Here is a 20409-nt window from a genome sequence, read left to right on the forward strand (position 1 = left end):
CATGTCAAGTCCTATTTTTAATACTTCCCATTGCTCTTTTAATATATTTACCCTGTGTGTTTAGCTTCGCCAGCTTGGCCACAGCTGTAAAAGCTGTCTAGTGAATCGTTGGTCGTGGGTAAGAAAAATGACGAAATGGGGATGAACTCGTCATTGGGGATGCAGATATCTGAGGCGTGTTGGGCCGAGTCCACTTCCACGATTTCATCGTCGATGGGCGACATTGCGTTGCTGTCGAGATTCATCATGTCGTACCGGGCAAACGAAACATCGGGTCTGCTGCATGGGGAATTGTGAGTGGTGAGCTCAGTTAGATTATGGCTTCTAAAATTCGGATGCACTATGGGGTTGGAGAAAAGCGCGGGGTCTCCAATCACGTGGTTCGAGCCCACTGGCGGTATGACTATTGTGTTGATGGCCGACAGCGGCTCATTCGGCGACGTGGGGTGGAATTTGTTACGGCCCGAGCTCGTCGATGGTCCCTTTTTATACAAACCCGAACTCAATGAAATTGGCGTCGAGGCCAACTGAAATCGGGATTCACCCGACGAGGACGAAGACGCAGAGACGTCGCGTTTAATCTTTATAGAGTTTGATCTCTTTTTTGCCGGGTATAGTGCGTTTTTGTAGTTGGCACCAGGGGGATCGAAATTGTTTTGCTTGAGAGAACGCTGTTTCTGCTGAGGAATCGGCCCACTGATGGATTTCTTGACCATGTTTTGTTTCGCGTCTTTCCTGTGAGTTCGAGATAGGGACTTGAGGAACCGGCTAAGTTTGCTCTGGTGCTGTGCACCACCCGATGCGTCTTCCGAGGATGATGACGGGGTGATTGTGTTGTATACATGGGTGTTTATTTGCCGCAAATTCCCAGCGGGCGATCTTGCTGCCCCTGGCGGAGACGAAACATTGCCCAGCTGTAGCCTTGACCTGGGGAGTGGGTTGGTCAATGCATTGACACCTAAATCCACATAGGTTGACTTTCTTTGAAACAATGGTGGATATCTGCTAATCAACGACGGATCCCTCAATTCTTCTAGCGTCAGCAAGTCCAATTTCGAAGCATTTAAATTTATGCAATTCTTCATCCTGGATCTTTTTTGTCACTATGGTTTCTTTTTCATCGCCGAGGCGGTAACATTTGGCGGAATACGATATTCTTAAAAAAACAAAAAAATTTTAGCTTGGTTTTCGTTGGAAAACCCCTGTAAAAAACGCTACAAGATTTTGCAACCATTAAATGCCATCTTTCTCTACAAAGAGAAAACAAACTGATGTTTGTTATGTTCATGTGGTAGCGCCGGCATCACCAGACATTATCCAATGATAACAACTCAAAGACCCCCCCTCCATTTTCGGAGGTCAACAACCATCCAGTTAGTGAAGGCACTGGGATCAAACAAAATGACAGCAAATGACTCGTAGCGATGACCATTCAAACACCTTGATCTTTACTCATCGGGTCACCAGACATTCCCTCCACTTCTTTAGCTTCTAAATCACTCTTTTTTCTAATTCTCTCCACGAGTCGAGCCTGTCACAAGTGAGCCGAAAAATCTCACTGTTGAAGAAAACCAAAAAACGTAAAGGGAAAAAAAAAAAAGACAAAAAATTGGCCGCCAAATTCAGTCAACCACATACACTATCTTTACAAGCTTATAGAACAACACTACACACAATGGGTGCTGCTTATCATATCATGGGAAAGACCGTCCAGCCACATCAATTGGCTCTTGCCACTCTTGGGTTGGTGTCGCTTTTAGTTCTTCCAAACCCGTTTGCTGCTAAACCTAAACACCCATCAATCAACGCTTCCTCTCCAGAGGAAGAGAAATTCGTCAAGGCATTCTTGGAGAAGCACGCAAAGGCTGAAGAGAAACACTAGGTACTTTTTCCAAGGAGGGTAAGGGCAATAGGAGAGACAAAATACAAAAAAACAACAAAAAACACACAAACGATGGAGGATGGAAGATGGACGAATGCTTTTTGAAATTTTTTTTTTCTGGAAAGATTAAACAACCCCCTCTGTCTTTTGAAAGCATAGCTGGATATAATAGACGAGATAATCAATACACGATTTATTTATTCTTGGATGATGCGAGAAAACCGCTAATTTACTGGCATGGTGGGGCTTTACAGAAATCTTTCATTTTGGGATGTGCAGACTGGAAAAGAGGGAAGTTGTGAGTAAAAAGTGAAGGGAAAGCGGGAAATAAGAATCAGACAGATTCAAAATGAGTGCAACAAGTACTATTCTGCCGTGATTTGTACTCTCGATGTGGATCTGTCTGTCCGTCTCCAGGTCTCACATTCTGGCCAGGTCAAGGACCTAGAGGAAAATGCTCAACGCCAAAAAAACAAAAAAAAAAAACAAAAAAGGGAAACATCAAGATACTTCACTAGCCCTCAATCGGTGTCACCTCTATCCTCTGTTCAAAGCATTCTCCTCTAACCCCTGTCGTTCTCTACTCATGAGCCCTTCTTGGGTTCACTAGTCCGTGACCTACCATACAAATTTCAGTTTTTGTTCTCCCCCGAGACACCCTCTAGTCGGAAAAAAAAAGATTGAAATTTGAGCAGCTCTTCGCATAGATTGTAAAATTTCCCAGCCCAATGCCTTTAGCTCATCCCCATCACCATCACCACCACAGAAAACCACCTCACAATGTCAGCAATATACAAGGCCCTACAATCAAAGTCCTCCAAAGAGACACTGGACAAGACAAAACACATCAACAGACAACGACTCCTCGTGATTTCATCTCGTGGAATAACATTTAGACACCGCCACTTGATTCAAGATTTACTAAATTTGCTTCCTCACGCTAGGAAAGAACCCAAGTTCGACACCAAGAAGAACTTGTATCAACTAAATGAAGTAGCCGAGTTGTACAACTGCAATAACATTTTTTTCTTTGAGTGCAGGAAGCATCAAGACTTGTACTTGTGGGTCGCTAAACCGCCCAATGGCCCCACCCTCAAATTCCACGTGCAAAACTTGCACACGTTGGACGAACTCAACTTTATCGGCAACTGCTTGAAAGGCTCAAGGCCAGTTCTTAGCTTCGATAAGCTGTTTGAGCTGAATGACCACTTTAGATTGTTGAAGGAAATGTTCACCCACTCATTTGGCGTGCCTCCAAACGCGAGAAAATCCAAGCCATTCACTGACCACGTTATGACCTTCAGTATCGTTGACGGTAAAGTTTGGATCAGAAACTACCAGATTAATGAAACTTTGGAGACAAAGGAAAACGACCAAGGTGAAGACGACGTTGATGTCGATGGATTGAACTTGGTTGAAATCGGGCCTCGTTTGGTATTGACGTTGATTACGATATTGGAAGGTTCATTTGGTGGGCCCAAACTCTATGAAAATAAAGAATATGTATCGCCTAATTTTGTTAGAGCTCAAATTAAACAGAAGTCTGCTCAACAGGCGAGAAGTAGAGCTGATGCTGCCTTGGAGAGAAAAGTCAAAAAGAGAAACCAAGTGTTGAAACAGGATCCCTTGTCCAATGATGCGTTGTTCAAGGATGAATAGAAAAACTTTGAAGGGAGAAACGAACATAGATTCATAATACAAGCAGTCAATCTTTTTTTTTTTTTTTATCACTTCGTTATTCATTTCTTCGTAATGCTCTAAATATTTTTGTACATGTATATATGTATATATTGAATTTGGTTTCATTCTTCTTCAGGGGGACTGCCAAATTCGCCTTCAAAGATGGTGGCACCACATTTCCGTCTCGATTCAACAAGGTGACACTCTTCCATGCTCAAAATGCTGCTGGCAGTGGGCCTGTCAAACGGATTGGGCTTCAACATCCTATTGACGAGTCGATCCAACACTTTCAAGTCGCCGTCAACCAAGAAAACGGGGGCCCATGAAGGAACCAAGTCTTTCGCCATGTTTGACGAAGCGGACGAACTTTCGTCGTGCTTCATGCTCAACTTTGCCGGCGGATGAAGTGAAAGTGAATTGCTCGAGGAGCTGAGATTGGTATTGGACGAGCTGACTGTCTCCGGCTTGTGCTGCAAAAACATTGAAATATTATCACTCGATAACTGGCCGGCATCGCTCAAGTCGCCACTTCGCAATTTCCTCCAGGGAGTTCCATTATCGGGCAAGATTATATTTGCCGCAATCTCAAGAATGATCAATCCAAGACTAAAAATATCGGCAAACGGGGTGTATATTTTCTCATCAATCAACTCGGGAGCAATGTAGTTTCGATCTCCTTCAATGTCAAAATCCTTTTCAGTAATGGGCAACTTTGTCGCCAAGCCAAAGTCACCGATTTTCAAATTACCTTCAAAAGTGATGAATATGTTTGCCGGCTTCAAATCTAAATGCAAATAGTTTCTCAGATGGATGAATTTGATTCCACTCAACAACTCTATCAATATCTTCCAAATTCGAAACTCGTCAATCTTATAATGCTTATTTTGTTCCAAAAAGTCAAACACGGTTCCTCCTTCGCAAAACTCGGTCATTATATAGTAATAGTTGTTAAACTCCCATGCTTCAATGAAATAAACCAAATACTCCTTGCCTTCTTCCTCTTCTCTCATGTTTTCTGCATCGTCATCCTTTATGGTGTTCAAAGATCTTAGCGCCTCAATTTCTCTCAATATGGTCTTTCTCTCGAGTTTTCCCGAAATGGGCTTCTTTGTTCGCTTTACTGCAAATTTCTCTTCGTTAAAGACACATTCAAACACGATGCTAAATTCTCCCTCACCAACGTGCTTGAGGTTCTTCATTCCAAATTTGTCAACCAAGTGTTCATCAATTTTAGCCAACTGATGAGGAGAATGCTGCCATCGGCTTTGCACCAGATCTGGACTATATTTTTCACTAATGGTGGCGTCCATCATCATTTCTTTAGCCGCATGTTGGGAAGAACGCGTCCCTTTGTCGAAAACCAGGTCGATTGGTGTTGAAGGGGTCGCTCCATTCTTTGGCAATTTTTTATTTAAATTACCCTTCATCAAGTTGATATTGAGATGGGGTGGTCTTGTTAAACCAGTATGTTGTGACATGGGTGTTTGTGTTCCCGAAAGAACCTGGTGTAAATAGCCAAGGTGCTGCTTCGTTGGAGTTTCAGGAACAATGTCCCCTTCGTCAAATTCCAAGTCCGAAGTGAGAATGACTTCCATTTCATTTGAGTGGTACTTGTCGGCTTTTGTCAAATCAGTTAAATGCTGAGGTATCTTGAAATAGCTATTGTCATGAAATGCAGTCATATTGGCACTAGTATCAGAGATGGAAGTTGAATTGTTTCTTCCAACTTCGATGGATCTATCGGTTTCATTTGCCTCCAAGATTTGATTGCTGACGTTGTTGAATTCAAAATGTGGGTGTGGGAGTTTATTTGCATTGAGCAAAGTTAGCGGATTCCGCTTCATTGGTGTTTCTGGTGGCAATTTCCTGTCCGTGTGTTTTGTTGCGGTGCTGTTCTTTTTCATCAAGCCGGTGGAGCTAAATGCAGTTTGAAGTGGCTTGACAAACTGGTAAGAAGCTTTATTTTCCTTGTCATCAAAAACAGTAGTAGAGGGACAAGTGGACTCTGTGAGTGGTCGCTGCCCTTTCCCATTGGTCGAGCTTGATTCGTTACTAGCAGCCGAGGAGCAAGTGTAAGTTCGAACCGACGATGCGTTTGAATGAAATAGCTTTCGGTTCCTAGAGGGACTTTCTAGATCATCATCGTCATCATCGGCATCGGCAGCAGCAGCAGCAGCAGCAGCAGTATAAGCACCATCATAATCATCATCGGCATCATCATCAGCATCAGCGTCACCAACTTCATTAACAACATTAACATTGTAGCCCGCCCTTGGGCTAACAGTCAATGCTCGAGCTTCAAGTGGTTTATAAATTGGACTTTCCAAAGGAGTTTGAGTTTTCCTTAACTTTGTAGCTTGGCCAAACCCTCGAGTCTTAAATAGTTGTCCTTCTAAATTGACATATTTGCTTGGTGATGGCACCTTATCGATGTAGTTATTGGTATTGATTTTCCGCCTTAATGAACTCAATTTGGATGGAGAAGTCAATTTTCTAGGTGCAGGTGAAGAACGTAGTTTATGAGGAGATGGAGAAGGGGATTGACTAACGAGCTTGTGCGGTCGTTTGAATTGGCCTATATTTGATGAAGTAGAAGGTGTACTTTTTCTAGAGCTTTCTCGAGCTGGAGATGAAAAATCAAGGATTTCCTTCACGTCAATTTCATTTAAATTGATGTTATCAATTTCATCGGGTATTCTATAGCCATCAATAGTACGCAAACTTGATTCTATTGAAAGGTTAAAGAATTTTGAAGATCTCTTCATTGAACTTTGTGAGTTGTTGTGGTTGTTGTTGTTGTTGTTGTTGTTGCTCAATTTGATTGTTGAATTTGACGAGTCGACATCGAGCGAAGGTCGCTGTCTATGTCGAGATTGGTTGAATAGAGTCGAGCTATTGGAGCTCAACATGTGATCTTTCGGTGTAACTTGTGGATTCAGTTCTTCCTCGTCGATGCTATCAAGATCATTTGTGTCAATGGAGTTTTCATCTCCTTCCTCGTCTTCATCATCTTCACGGTTATTGCTGTTATCGAGAAATGAACCGATAGAGTCATTTCTTGCTATGTTATTTTTCAAATTGAAGGGTGGTGACTTGTTGATGGTTTTTTTGGAATTGAGTTCATGATGATTGCTGTTGGCTTCATCTTCCAAGATCAAGCTGTTGAATGACCTCGAAAATTGTTCATTTGTGAAGTAGTCGAGCTGTTGGTGTTGATGTTGGTGTTGCTGACGTTGAGGCATGCGCGGCGTTTGTTGGCCCTGACCTCGCAAGATTGGTTGTGGTTGTTGTTGCTGATTCTGCAGTGGAAAAGAACTAGTTCTATGTCGAGGTGTAAGTGAAGACTTCAGTCTTGACTTCCTTTTAGGATTGGGGGTTATTTGATGATAACAAGGGTCCTCCGCTGGGTCCGATGGCTGTTGTTGCTGCGGTTGTTCTTGTTGTTGCTGATCTAGGGTTGCAACATTTTCCCTACTATTGCCAAGCCCCAGGCTAGGCATCAACGATCGCGGTTTACGCATAGGTGTGTATCTTGTAGTGCTATGCCCTAGTCAAAAAAAAAAAGAACAGCAACAACCAAAAAGCAAAAAAAAAGCGGACGGTTTCTCCCCGATTTGTGATATGCGTTTGCGGATTCGATTGATGGATTGGTTGAACGATATTACGTCGAGTGTGGAAGAACAGGCTGGGTGTGTGTGTGAAAAAGGCGTGAAAAGGTGTGGGAATAAACTGGGAAAGTTACGTGTATTATTTATTTGTATATTATTGTATTGTTGAGCGTCCCTTAATGAACAAAACCCTTACGTCTGTGTGTGTGTGTATGTACAGCATTTGTTTACACTTTGGGACACACCAGCCAGATTAATTACGCGTTGTTTATACTCGCAGTGTGGGACTCGAGAACACAACCTTTGCCGAGACCAACCACCGGAGCGAAATAGGACAACATCCTCCCCCTTCCACGCCTCACGGTTCCAGTTCCAGTCGAGTCCGAGCTCAAAGGAAGTCATCGCCGCAACGTTAGCTCTTTATTGTGTAGTACTAATGACTCAACGCGGATATATGAAACAACAACAGCAATCTTCTTCTTCTCTTTCTTCTTCTACTTGTTCAACAAGGAGACAACAACGCTGAGGCTGTTTTTGTCGGTCCATGGTCAATTGTCTCTCACTCGACTTTTCTCTTTTTTACAGTTGCTGTATGTGCTGGGGAGTAAGAAAGTCAAGACTGACGCGGTATATACTTGCTTTGCAATTGCGTGTGTGCGTTGTCAGGAAAACTACCAGTAGGGCGGGAAGCGGTTGCAAACCACATGGAGATTTGATCAGATAAAAAAACAAAAAATCGTAGACTTCCCAATTGGGCGTACAGCAGCAAGATCCTTCTAAGCTTCTCCATGCAGTCAGTGTCGCGGAAACTTCCAAGACAGCAAAAAAACACGACAATGCACCAAAAAAGGATAATTACAAATCCTTCGACTCTGATTGGCCAATGGCTCTGCAAAAATTAAATTAAAATTATTATAAGAGATTTAATTATAAAAAAAAAATTAAAAAAAAAATTCGATCTGGGTAAAGAGATTAGATTGTGTTCGTAACATCATCTTAATTAAGAAAGAGATCCAAGCGAAATCAAACAACAAACAAGAGTGCAAGTGTGCTATCTTGCAAATGTCAGCAGTTTGTGATTGTCAAAGTAGCCAACGGTTTCTGCCAAGTCCATCCTGAGCCTCTGCCTGTCCTTTTTAAGGGGCAAGACAAAGAAATAGAGAGAGCAATGGTTGCCCTCCTTATCAGATAGATCTTTCTCTCACTCTCTGTAAGCAAGGGCAGCGTAGTTGTGGTTGTAGTAGTATTATGTCAAACTAATTGCCAACTACCTGCTGCTGGTGACTATACGCCATATGCATGTATTGATGTATACGTATGTACATACGTACATATGTCTTGTATCTAGTGGTTTCATTATAATAAGAGGTATTGTTAAATTTCAACCTGGCAAGACGACACACACTGAAATAAATTTTACAAAATTTACACAGTTTACAGACTTTGAAATGTGTATTTTGTATACAGAGAAGTACTAGGTGATATATATACCAACTACTTTTCCACCACTTTAGATTCCATACCCATCATCTTCCACCCATTAATTTTCCATTCCATCTCGAACAAAAGCTCACACAGCGTGGTCCTGGGCTCCGCCATATACATACACACATACACCTCCGTATATTCTCAAACTTCAAGGCTACTACGCGGATAAACTACACTCTCGGAATAATCACCATACTCATAATTCCGATTAACATTGACGGGGAACTTAAACAAACCAAGTTTGAAACAACCCTCATCTCAGAACTCAAAATATACATACATACTTCATCTCGACCACCACCACAATCCAAGCAAGTGAACCAAATTGTATCTATAGCCCACACGCTATTAGCAATCAGCTAATTTTACTCACTACAAGGAAGCCTTTTTTGTTTTCGGCTTTTTTTTTTTTTTTTCGTTTTTTATATTTTGGATACTCGTACTTTTCCAACATTATATCATCAAAGTTAATAGCATCTACACCGACAAAGTGAAAAACTTTATAATCCTAAAGCCACATTCATAACATCAAAAAAAAATAGCCATCTCAGGTTAAAGAAGAAAATATATAAAAAAGAACGGCAGATTACTCATCAAACAACACTATAGATTGATTCTGAAAAAAAAAAACGAAAAACGAAAAAAGAAGAGACCTTTCCAAAGACAGATCCACCAGGCATACTCATCATAAGATCATATACCCCCACCCCCCGAACTGACTGAAACTACACCATATGATATCTTATAAACAATGTCTACGAACAACTCTGAAAAGAATGATACAGGACAGCCTCCTATTCTGACAGAACCATCTTCCAGCCAACTACTACGTCAACAACCACCGCCACAACCGCCACCGCAACCAGCAGTGGCACCTCAAGTGAACCAAACCATAGTAGCTGATGACGGCCAACAATGTTCAAATTGCGGTACCACTAAAACACCTCTATGGAGAAGAGCACCCGATGGAACACTAATCTGTAATGCGTGCGGATTATACCTTCGATCTAATAATTCCCACAGACCAGTGAACTTGAAACGACCGCCAAATACAATTGCCGTTGCAAAAGAAGAAGAAGGTTCATGTAAGGGAGATGGGAGATGTAATGGTACTGGCGGCTCAGCAGCCTGTAAAGGCTGTCCCGCATTTAATAATCGAGTCGTTGCTAAAAAGGCATTGGAAAAACCACATGATCTGAGTGCGAACAACAGCACAAACAACAGCAACAACAGCAGCAGCAAAAACAACAACAATAGCAACGACTCCCGCCAGAACAACAACCCTGGCGGCGGGGGGTCACGAGAAAACGACAAACGGGGACAAGAAGATGAAAACTCACTTGCTATAGCATGCTACAACTGTGACACTACAATTACACCCTTGTGGAGAAGAGACGATGCCGGCAACACGATATGTAATGCATGTGGACTTTTTTACAGATTACATGGCTCACATCGTCCAATAAAGATGAAGCGTGCCACGATCAAGAGAAGGAAGAGAAATTTCTCAGAAGGCAAGTCCTCTCATGATGCAAAACTCACGAAAAACTCACCTGTTGTTGAATCAACGACGTTGTCAAGTCCACCGCTGACAGCTCCTTCGCCAGTGGTGGGCGCCTTGACTCAAGACTCATCAGCATTCAATAGGCTACCGCTGATTCAATACTCGCTCCCTTTCCAGCGGCAAGGAATGGCTGCTGCCAATTTGCATTCATCGACTTCACCACCTCCTCCTCCTCCAACGATGGCACCATCTGTTTACCCCAAGTATAGTGGCAGCGGCCGACTTCCAAATGGCCCGGGCCCAGTTCCCGGTCCACCACCTCCACCAGCACCAGCTCCTTCAATGGCTCCTGCTCAGAACAGCTACCATATACCCCATCAACACCACCCGCAATACTTGTATCAATCTCTACCACAGCCAATAAACATCCCGCCCATAAACTTTGTTCCGGGTACGACATTACCACCGATTAATCTACAAGCAAGGACAACGTCAACAAATGCCATCGGTGGTATGGAGAGGTCAAGTAGGGAACTGACACCATTGGCTATTGACTTTACAGCAACATACAAACGAGAAAGTAGTGTTGTATCTGCTGATGTTGATGATAGTGAACGCTTGCCAGAGCCAGGTTCAAACATCCCTACGAATAAGCTGAAACTGAAGGAGACGAAACGAAAATTCACCATTGGAGGCTTGCTTAATAACTGAGCTGATGCTAGATACTATGTAAAAAAAAAAAAAAAAAAACAGAGAAAAGGAAACAAAAGAAAAAAACTGTAGCTTGTAATTAATACTACAGTAAAATTGCAGTGAAGTTTCGGCATAGAAACTCGTGTCTGGGAAATTAAGGGGCTTTAAATAAAAACCCCCTTTGAACTTTACTCTTGAAACTTTCCCCCAAAATGGAAGTCGCGGCTCGTTTTACATCACTTTACACAGGATGAGATGGGGCAGAGGAAAAAAAAAAAAATAGAGAATTTGCGATGCCATCGATTTCAAGACTCGTACAGTAAACTTGTCAAAAACCAGTATCGAGCAACGAAATGGGGTCGAAAGAAAAGAGAAGAAATGAAGACGAAGCTGAACTTCTCGAAAAGAAGCGATTGAAGTTGCAAAAGAAGCAGGAAAAGAAGGAAAAGAAGGAAAAGAAAGAGGCCAAGAGCGATGTAAGTGAGAAGAAGGACAAGAAGGATAAAAAGGACAAGAAGGAAAAGAAGGGTAGAAAGGAAAAGAAGGATAACAAGGAAAAGAGTGAAAAGAACAACACAGAAGAACCAAATGGAGCATTGATAAGCGAATCACTGCTAACAGCCTCCACCACGGGATCAGCTTACAAACAAACCTCGCAACTTTCAAACCTTGCACAATCAGAAATCGACGATTTTCTAACCACAAACGAAGTCACCGTTGAAGATCCCCAAAATCTCAACTTTAGACCTATCCTATCATTCAACCAAGTCGAGTTTGTTCCTGAAATCTCATCCAGGCTTACAAAATTCCCCAAACCAACACCCATCCAATCTGTCTCATGGCCATATCTACTAGACGGTAAAGATGTCATTGGAGTAGCCGAAACCGGATCGGGCAAGACTTTTGCCTTTGGAGTGCCGGCAATCAACAGCATCATAACCACCCAAAACAACCATACCCTAAGTGTGTTGTGCATCTCGCCCACGCGTGAATTGGCGTTGCAAATCTATGACAACTTGGTCGAATTGACTCAAAACACCAAAGTCTCATGCTTGGCAGTCTACGGCGGTGTTTCCAAAGATGACCAGATGAAAAAGATCAACCGCGGAGTCAATGTCGTTGTGGCTACGCCAGGCCGATTAGTAGACTTGCTCAATGACGGCGCCATAGATTTAAGCAGCGTCAACTATCTCGTGCTCGATGAAGCTGACCGTATGCTCGAAAAGGGGTTTGAAGAAGATATCAAGCAAATCATTAACTCGACCCGAGCCCAAAACAGACAAACGTTGATGTTTACTGCCACATGGCCCAAGGAAGTCCGCGACCTTGCCCAAAACTTCATGAACAACCCAACCAAGGTGACCATCGGCGATCGAGACGAACTCAGCGCCAACAAGCGAATCACGCAAATCGTAGAGGTCTTGGACGACAAGTTTCAAAAGGAGAAGAAGTTGATTTCACTTTTGCACAAGTACCAAGCCACGGGCACTCAAAACAACAAGATCCTCGTTTTCGCCTTGTACAAAAAGGAAGCCTCGCGGATCGAAAACTTGCTCCACCGCCACGGCTTCAAAGTCGCCGCCATCCACGGCGACTTGTCCCAACAGCAGCGTACTCTGGCCTTGGCCCAGTTCAAGTCGGGCGAGTGCAACTTGTTGCTCGCCACCGACGTCGCCGCGAGGGGACTCGATATCCCCAACGTCAAGTACGTGCTCAACCTCACCTTCCCCTTGACCATCGAGGACTACGTGCACAGGATCGGGAGAACCGGCCGCGCGGGCCAAACTGGTATTGCGCATACCTTCTTCACTGAGGACGAGAAACACTTGAGTGGCGCCTTGTGCAATATCTTGCGTGGTGCCAACCAACCTGTTCCTGAAGCCTTGTTGAAATATGGTGGTCATACCAAGAAGAAGACCCATTCCGTCTACGGTGCATTTTACAAAGATGTTGATATGAGCAAAACGGCAAAGAAAATCAAGTTCGATTAATCCTGAGGTTTTTTGTTCTTGATTTTTTTGTTTCTGGAGGTGGTGGCGATTGTTAGCGTAGAGTAGAAGGGATGTTCTGAATATGCAGTTATAGAAAGAAAAAAAAAAGACTATTACTCATGGTTGCTAAATTTTCGAACACTGTGTCCTCTTGTTCCGTAGTCACCTAAAGCGTGATAAGAAGTGCTTGCAACCAACCAATCAACCCCGTCCTCCACTCACGGCCGTGGCGCGAAAAAGAAAAAAAAAAAAAAAGAAAAATCGGCTGATCGTCGTCGCCGTCGAGGTGGCCGTCGCCGTGGCCAACACCCGCCTCCACGCGCGCCCAAGAATGCCTCTACGCAGAAACTCATCTATCTGTAAGCTCTTTTTTTCTTTTGTTTCTCTCTTTTATTCACTATGGGGGGAGGGTATTCTAGAAGCTGATGAAGGCGATTAAAGCTGAGACACGTGAGATCCAGAGCTGGGGTTGTTTTTATTTAGTTTCTCTGTCCACCTGCTAGAGACGGGATCTCAGGGCTTCATCTCAGGCCACGAGATCCCCCTCCCAACATGCAAGTTGTGTCTAATGTCGAATGTCGAATGGAAGGGCAAAACGTTTATGCGCAGCTTTCGCCATCGTGTGTGTGTGTGTCATTGTCGCAAAAAAAATCCCGTGTGTCATTTTTTTTCTTGACGTGACGTCTCTGTCGCCCAGTGCAGTGAGTGAAACGAAGTCAAGTAGTGGATCACGGTGTCTGCTGCTTCTATTATCCAGCGCACGCTCTATCGTCTCTCACTGTATACAACAGAAATAGAGAAAAAAGAAAACCAGCGGCCCATGGACTGAAAAATGGGCCATGTCCGGACTTGCGTTAAAAATTCCAATCTGTATATATTTCTACATTCAGGGTAAATTTTGCCATCGATACATCTGAAAGGCCACCTCATCCCCAGGCCCTTTTCCTACTTTCATCACTTTACAAGTCTTATACTTCATCTTTCATCCTTCATATTCTATCCTTTTACAAATTTTTGTCTTTTTTTTTTTTTTTTGCATTGGAGACTACTTGGCATTCACTTCAACAAGCGTCCATTTATCATTATTAACTTGATACAAAAAAAAAACCAAACAATGCACATTTGGTCGGCAGTAATACTACTAATCAGCTTCATATTCACAGTATTTGCATCTCAGTCACAGCATCATCAGCAGCATCTACTTCCTAAGCAAGACTTTAACGCTTTTGACTCGCCCGATTTCTGCTCGCAGATAATCACATCAACATGTAACACTACGTTTTCCTACATTGACAAGCTCAATAAAGAAATACGTCCGTATTTGGCCGATTTGGTCAAGACGTCCTATTTCCGGTATTTCAAAGTTGATTTGGACAAGCAGTGCAAGTTTTGGAATGCTCAGCATTTCTGCGCGACTGAAAACTGTGCCGTGGAAGTGTTGGAGGATTTCAACTGGAGTGGCGTGGGTGAGAACCTCAAGCCTTCGAAATTGGGCAAGATCAAGTTGCCTGACACCACCCACGTTGCCAACTCGATTGAAACTGAAAGAATCGGCACTTGTGAAGATTTGGACTATTCCCATTTCGATGATGGCCACACTTGCGTCTATGTCAACTTGTTGAACAACCCCGAAAGATTCACTGGTTATGGCGGTAACCAAAGCTTTGACGTGTGGAAGGCCATTTATTCGGAAAACTGCTTCCCCAACACCAACCCCATGTCGATGCGTCCTAACCAGGAGAAGGAAAAATGTCAGGAGAAAAACTTGTTTTATCGTTTGGTTAGTGGCATGCATGCTTCAATTGCAGTTCACTTGTCCAATGAGTATTTGAACTCGGAAACTGGCGAGTTCTACCCCAATTTGAATGTGTTTATGCAAAGAGTTGGCTCGTTCAATGACCGGTTATCCAATATTTACTTCAATTATGCGTTAGTTGCTCAATCTTTGGTGAAATTGAACAAAGTGTTGCCGTTGATGGACTTTATCCGCTCGGGATACGACGATATCACCCCGACTCAAAAGGAGCACTTGTTGGCAAACAACGACACTGAGCGTGCAGAATTGTACGACGAGCTTTTATTTGATGATATCATCCCGGCATTGGGTTCAAACACCTTGTTTAATAGCTCGACCTTGTTTGACCCTGCCAAGGATCCAAACTTAAAGAGCGAGTTTAGAGCAAGGTTTAGGAACATTTCCGCGATTATGGACTGTGTTGGATGCGACAGGTGCAGAATGTGGGGCAAGATTCAAACCATTGGCTATGGAACCGCTTTAAAGATTCTATTTGAAGATGACTACCACAAGTTGAAATTCAGAAGAATAGAACTTGTTGCGTTGATCAACACCTTGGACCGGTTATCGAAGTCCATTGCTGCCATCAACAACTTTAAACAAATGTACTTGCAGCACTTGAACGACGTTGCCGAGGGTAAAGCTCAGCCAGGAAACTACGATAATCTTACTGCTCAAGGCAAAGGTGGCTTCAGTTTCCCATTTGTCAATTCACTCCCAAGCAGACCCATTCGAGCCTCAATGGCTCCCGAGGCAGCTTCCAAACACGAATCCAAATCGCATAGAGAATCAGAGGCATTCCAGTCGCCGTTATCTGTCAAGGACATTTACAAAATCCCCGCCAGTGACCGTACTTTCAAGCAAGAATTCCAATTGGCGTTCTTGGAAGTTTGGGAAGCGTTGAAATTTGTTGTTGGTAGTTATAAACAGTTTCCAATCATTATCGGTAAAGTGACGCTAGCTCAAATCAATGACTGGTGGAACCAATTGATTGGCAAGCCACAAGTTTACGAGTACAAGAGCGCGATCGATATTGAAGCTAAGGAGTACAGCAGGCTCATTGATTTTTGAAAGAATAAAAAAAAAAAGGGAAGATAAAAAAAAAAAGAAGTTCTAATGGTTTTTGATTTTTGATTCTTTTTTTTTTTTTTTTTGGTTTATGGTTTTTGGTTTTCATTTTCAATTATCTCCAGACGGTCAACTTTATAGAGAAAAGCGAAAGACAAAATACCAGTAACAAATTCATTAACTTCAACGGACGTTGCTAAGTATTTATATATTAATATATATAATGTGAAAAAAAAAAATGCTACAACCGTGAAGCATTCGTGAAGAATTCGAGAAGCGTCAGAGAAGGGTACTAATAGCGTGCCAGATCGTCGCGGTAAGAGCAGAGATCTCCCCAACTCTTCTTTTCTGGTATGAGCCATAAATCATTTAAAAAGGAAACGAAACAGAAAAGAAGAAAAACTTGCCCATACTTCTCCCGAAATACTACGCCCTGGCCTTGTGTTTTAGTATCGCCAAACCCGCTCACACCCTTTTCGCCCCCTTCCCCCCTTTTTTCAGCGTGACGGCCGCTATCACTTCCAGTCGCATTTGTAGCACAACATCAAGGGAAAGAAGACCTGGGGAGCCAAACAAAACTTCAAAATTGAGAGCGAATCATGTATTGGCCCTTGAGTTTTTGATTCAAGTACATGCATCTATGCTTACTTATGATGGTGTTGACACTACAGATCTTGGCAATATCCGATGATAACACCCGAGCCATACCCAGTGCAAATTCGCCACCTCCAAATCATTCGCCAGCAGTCACCGATTTTGACCTCACGACATATGCTTCCGATGCATCATCATCAATCATACCTCATACCCAACAGGGATCCGTAGATATAGTAGAGATAGATTCGCTCGATGAAGTCACACCGGATGCACTAGCGTCGTCGACAAGCGACAGGATATTCAAACTACGCAACCAACCAGCACTCATAATCCACAGGTCAAAACTACGCCTTCAACAAAGAGTACAAAAGGAACAACAAAAGCAACGTGTGGCTAGCCACATCCCCATATGGCTAAATAAAGCGTATAAAAAATCACGACGTAGCCGGATTGCAGATTGGATTCACGTACGAACCACCAGGCTCGATTTCTTGCAAGTGCATTTCCCCATATCAAAGTGTCTCAACCAGCAGTTTAGCGACGGAGGCACGATTGACTTGCAGTCGACGATCCAGGTGACGTTGCTCAACACGATAGACTGGCAATTGACCCTCAATGTCATCTTGTATTTGGAAAGAATCAGCCAAACTTGGGACTTGACTAAATCCATTACGTGGAGAAACTTGTACACTTGCGTTGTGCCTGACGGAATGGTGGGCCAAATCTGGGCAAGAAGCGAAATCATTGAAGCTGATGTCGATTTGAGCTTGATTGAATTTGACAAGATATCCAAATTCGGCAAAGTGGGAAAGACTGTTACGTCAGTGCAAGAGAAAATGCAAGAAGAAGAAGAAGAAGAAGAAGAAGAAGAAGGAGAAGAAGAAGAAGAAGGAGAAGAAGAAGGAGAAGAAGAAGAAGAAGATAATAATAACAAAGTAAAGAGGTTGTTTCGAGGTAGAGTAAGACGACGCGCCCGGACGAAATTGAAGTTGAACTTGTGGCAACGCATCAATAAAGTTCAAATGTTTATGAAGAGCGGCAAAACCAGAGAAGTTGGCGCCATTGGAGGCAAGGGGAGACCCATCATTTCATGTGTTACCGATCAGAGGTTGTTGGATTGCAAGGGGGATAAATTGAAGCGGCTTCCCAAGTTGATGGTTGTATGAGGAAAAGAGTCAAAATGTTTAGCTGACCTGGTATTGATTTTTTTTTCTATTTTCTTTTTATTATTTGAAGGACGGCACGGTTCGGTTGCCGTTGGAGTTTTCAGTTCTACCATCAGTGGTTTCAGTGAGAAGAAGGGGCACAAGATATATAATAATCGTTTAAAGTATAACGGCATGATGCATCATAAAATGTAAAAAAGGGTGGACGTCTCTCCAACCATTTCATCTCCACGATTCGCGTGAGGCCAGAAGGTTTCGTCTTTACAGCAGGCAATCGAGACTTCGAGAAACTCTCCTTTTCGTCACAGCATGTATAGCGCGGGACGTAGCAGAGTCAACACCAATAGCTCGTCACACCCTCACGCCCGTCCCCATCATCCATGCCCCTGTTTTACTCCCCTTCCACCCCACTCTCCTTATTGTTTAGGTACCAGGATATATCTGATGGCAACGTGGCAAGCTCATGACCCACGCCGGCAATAAAAAAAAAAAAACAAAACAACAACAACCAAAAAACTCATGACCTGAAACACACCAGTGACAAATTCGCGGTTGCGGTGGATATGTCCCACACACTAAAGCAAACCTCCAACCCTAACCCCATTAGTCCCAATAACCAGATTTCACAACATCTCAAACCATCCAAGCTGAAGGCACGGTACTGAAACGCTAGATTACGCACGCGCAAGTCAAACGAAACTTGGTCCCGTAGCTTGGCGTAGCAATAGCACCCACCCCACTGCCGAAATCTTATCTTATCTCTTATCAAACTTTGACAGTTTATTTTTTTCTGGTGCTGGTGTCGTTGCTGTTTTTGCGGTAGGGGGCGCAAACCGAGGGACGCTTATCGCGAACACCACCGGTGATTTCCTAACTATCCGATGTGGGGGCGGGGGGAGGACAGAGCAAGCAAGTCTCCAAGTGGAAATTACAAGGCAAAGCCAGCGAAGTAACTCACTTAGGGATTGGTTCATCGTGGGGGTATACACGAGGTGTCTCTATCATCCTCGACGTCCGAAGCAAACGCAAAAACTAGAAGACAATAGTCACGTCCCCGAATTTTCTTTTTTTTTTTTTTTACTTACACACGAGCTAATCTCTGAACCCGTCATCATCACCAACTCAATCAAAAAACACAAATAAATGGATGTATAAATTAGTTGTTTGTATAAAAGTTATTTTTTTGTCTAGTTGATGAATCAAATCTCTTTTTTTTATTTAAGTTGTAAAGAAGGCAAAATAATAGAATAGGAGTGATAATCAAACACGAATAAATAGCAAAGACTTTGGTAGGAAGGGGGATTCGTAATCATTCAATTGGGATAAAGTAGCAAAAAAAAAAAAAAACACAAATTGTTTCAACTTGTTAGCAAAAATGATAGAGGTACTTGTGTGGAGACCAGCCAAAGAAAAAGCTCAATCAAGAGTTCCTCTAATGACGAATTTTGTCCCAACACAAGCCCGCACACACAAATCCACAGGCATCCACAGGCATCCACAAACAGGCACATATACCACCTGAACACTTCTAGTTCTCTCTGCTCTACCCAGCACCCTCTTCGCCTTTAGTTCTTAGCTTTGTTCAATGACTTGCTCTTTCTTCTCTTTTGGTTGTTTCCATGTTGTTGCTTCTTGTAGTGTTGTGATCTGGTATATTCGTCGTCGGATTTAAATGGCTCGTATTCAACCGAGTCGTCCACGGGGGCAACAACGGCAACAAGATCGTCGTCACCACCGACAATTGCCGACTTGACACCAGCAACAGCAGCAGCAGCAGCAGTGGCAGGTTCTAGTTTGTCCAATTTGTCACTAGCGTCATCCAACACTGTAAATTGGTTCTCTTCAACTATCCCCTTGCTTGGCTTAGCAATGACTGTGGGCTTCTTGGGTTTACCAAGCGCAGCAGCCTCAGCATAAGTTAGTGACTTCATCGAGATTTCTATAAAGTCCTCTTCATCCAATTCGCCTTGTTCCCCAGCTGCGCCTCCTTTGACTTTACTTGAAAGTGGGCTCATCAGCACATTGACCAACTTGTTGTCTTTTTGTATATTGAAGCTCTTGGGGATAGTCTTTGGGTCAACTTGCTGCTGCTGTTGTTCGGGTTTTTTGAACCATTGTGGAAAGGCAAACGAAGTAAAAGAAGTTTTGAACATTGAAAGAAAAAGACTTGAGGTTGTTGAAGTTGTGGTTGGAGTTGGAGAAGTCGGGGTCAAAGAAGTATGCTGTTCGAGGGAAGGAGTATAGCAATCTGAAAGGGAACCTTTTATGTCTTTCACCGACTCAACAGAAAACTGTGGCTAGTGACTAGGTTTTTGAACGGGTACCGTAGCGGTTTTTGATATGTGAGGTTTTGAATTGATATATGGATTGAATGAGGAAAAATCCAAGGTGGGAAGAAAGATGTGGGAGTTTATCGGTCGGCGTATACACATACATATACAAATGTATAAAAATTGGGCATGGAAGGGCCCTTTTATATATTGTTGTGACTCAACCGGAACGGGTCAGAGTGCCACTAATTATCACAATGTCTTTTTGCCATAGAGTGTCCCACTGTATGTGTGTGAATGTGAGAAAAAGATAAGAGAGAGAGAGAGAGGGAGAGAGAACGTGTGTCTTTATCTTGTTAGTGTTTGTTTATACTATGACATAATAACAAATGCCAGGTGAGTCGCAACTCTCTCTTAGGTGCTATCATTGCTAGCTGGATTACTCCGGTGTCCGAAATTAGGTAAATGTGTAATTTCATGACACTTGAATTTTATCCGACACAGGCACGTGAAAGAATTTCCACGTGACTCACTTTGCACGTGACTTAATTTTACCACGTGACTATACACAAGCTTCTAAACTCATTCGCATTTAGACTCTCGCAGATTTAGCGTTTGTAGCAATCGATAGTGGGGAATCCAAATTTTGATAAACTTCAATAGAATT

General features: G+C 42.9%; 9 protein-coding genes across 9 annotated transcripts; 6 read left to right on the forward strand and 3 right to left on the reverse strand. All coding sequences in view use genetic code 12, as the record gives it.

The window, feature by feature from the left end:
• Positions 1–47: 47 nt before the first annotated feature.
• Positions 48–1085, reverse strand: LODBEIA_P13200 (uncharacterized protein; the record flags this gene model as incomplete). Its single annotated transcript, XM_066971196.1, has 1 exon — positions 48–1085. The coding sequence occupies one exon, from the start codon at positions 1083–1085 to the stop codon at positions 48–50; it is 1038 nt and encodes a 345-aa protein (XP_066828258.1).
• Positions 1086–1675: 590 nt separating this feature from the next.
• Positions 1676–1882, forward strand: LODBEIA_P13210 (uncharacterized protein; the record flags this gene model as incomplete). The annotated part of the gene is made up of 1 exon (XM_066971197.1): positions 1676–1882. The coding sequence occupies one exon, from the start codon at positions 1676–1678 to the stop codon at positions 1880–1882; it is 207 nt and encodes a 68-aa protein (XP_066828259.1).
• A 780-nt stretch (positions 1883–2662) lies between these two features.
• On the forward strand, positions 2663–3541 carry LODBEIA_P13220 (uncharacterized protein; the record flags this gene model as incomplete). The annotated part of the gene is made up of 1 exon (XM_066971198.1): positions 2663–3541. One exon carries the CDS (start codon positions 2663–2665, stop codon positions 3539–3541), a length of 879 nt encoding a protein of 292 aa, XP_066828260.1.
• A 143-nt stretch (positions 3542–3684) lies between these two features.
• LODBEIA_P13230 (uncharacterized protein) lies at positions 3685–7083 on the reverse strand (the record flags this gene model as incomplete). The annotated part of the gene is made up of 1 exon (XM_066971199.1): positions 3685–7083. The coding sequence occupies one exon, from the start codon at positions 7081–7083 to the stop codon at positions 3685–3687; it is 3399 nt and encodes a 1132-aa protein (XP_066828261.1).
• Positions 7084–9409: 2326 nt separating this feature from the next.
• LODBEIA_P13240 (uncharacterized protein) lies at positions 9410–10873 on the forward strand (the record flags this gene model as incomplete). The annotated part of the gene is made up of 1 exon (XM_066971200.1): positions 9410–10873. One exon carries the CDS (start codon positions 9410–9412, stop codon positions 10871–10873), a length of 1464 nt encoding a protein of 487 aa, XP_066828262.1.
• Positions 10874–11208: 335 nt separating this feature from the next.
• LODBEIA_P13250 (uncharacterized protein) lies at positions 11209–12846 on the forward strand (the record flags this gene model as incomplete). The annotated part of the gene is made up of 1 exon (XM_066971201.1): positions 11209–12846. One exon carries the CDS (start codon positions 11209–11211, stop codon positions 12844–12846), a length of 1638 nt encoding a protein of 545 aa, XP_066828263.1.
• A 1114-nt stretch (positions 12847–13960) lies between these two features.
• On the forward strand, positions 13961–15712 carry LODBEIA_P13260 (uncharacterized protein; the record flags this gene model as incomplete). Its single annotated transcript, XM_066971202.1, has 1 exon — positions 13961–15712. One exon carries the CDS (start codon positions 13961–13963, stop codon positions 15710–15712), a length of 1752 nt encoding a protein of 583 aa, XP_066828264.1.
• A 629-nt stretch (positions 15713–16341) lies between these two features.
• On the forward strand, positions 16342–17472 carry LODBEIA_P13270 (uncharacterized protein; the record flags this gene model as incomplete). Its single annotated transcript, XM_066971203.1, has 1 exon — positions 16342–17472. One exon carries the CDS (start codon positions 16342–16344, stop codon positions 17470–17472), a length of 1131 nt encoding a protein of 376 aa, XP_066828265.1.
• Positions 17473–19037: 1565 nt separating this feature from the next.
• LODBEIA_P13280 (uncharacterized protein) lies at positions 19038–19625 on the reverse strand (the record flags this gene model as incomplete). The annotated part of the gene is made up of 1 exon (XM_066971204.1): positions 19038–19625. One exon carries the CDS (start codon positions 19623–19625, stop codon positions 19038–19040), a length of 588 nt encoding a protein of 195 aa, XP_066828266.1.
• Positions 19626–20409: the final 784 nt, after the last annotated feature.

This window comes from Lodderomyces beijingensis (assembly GCF_963989305.1).
Source record: "Lodderomyces beijingensis strain CBS 14171 genome assembly, chromosome: 2".
NCBI lineage: Eukaryota > Fungi > Ascomycota > Pichiomycetes > Serinales > Debaryomycetaceae > Lodderomyces > Lodderomyces beijingensis.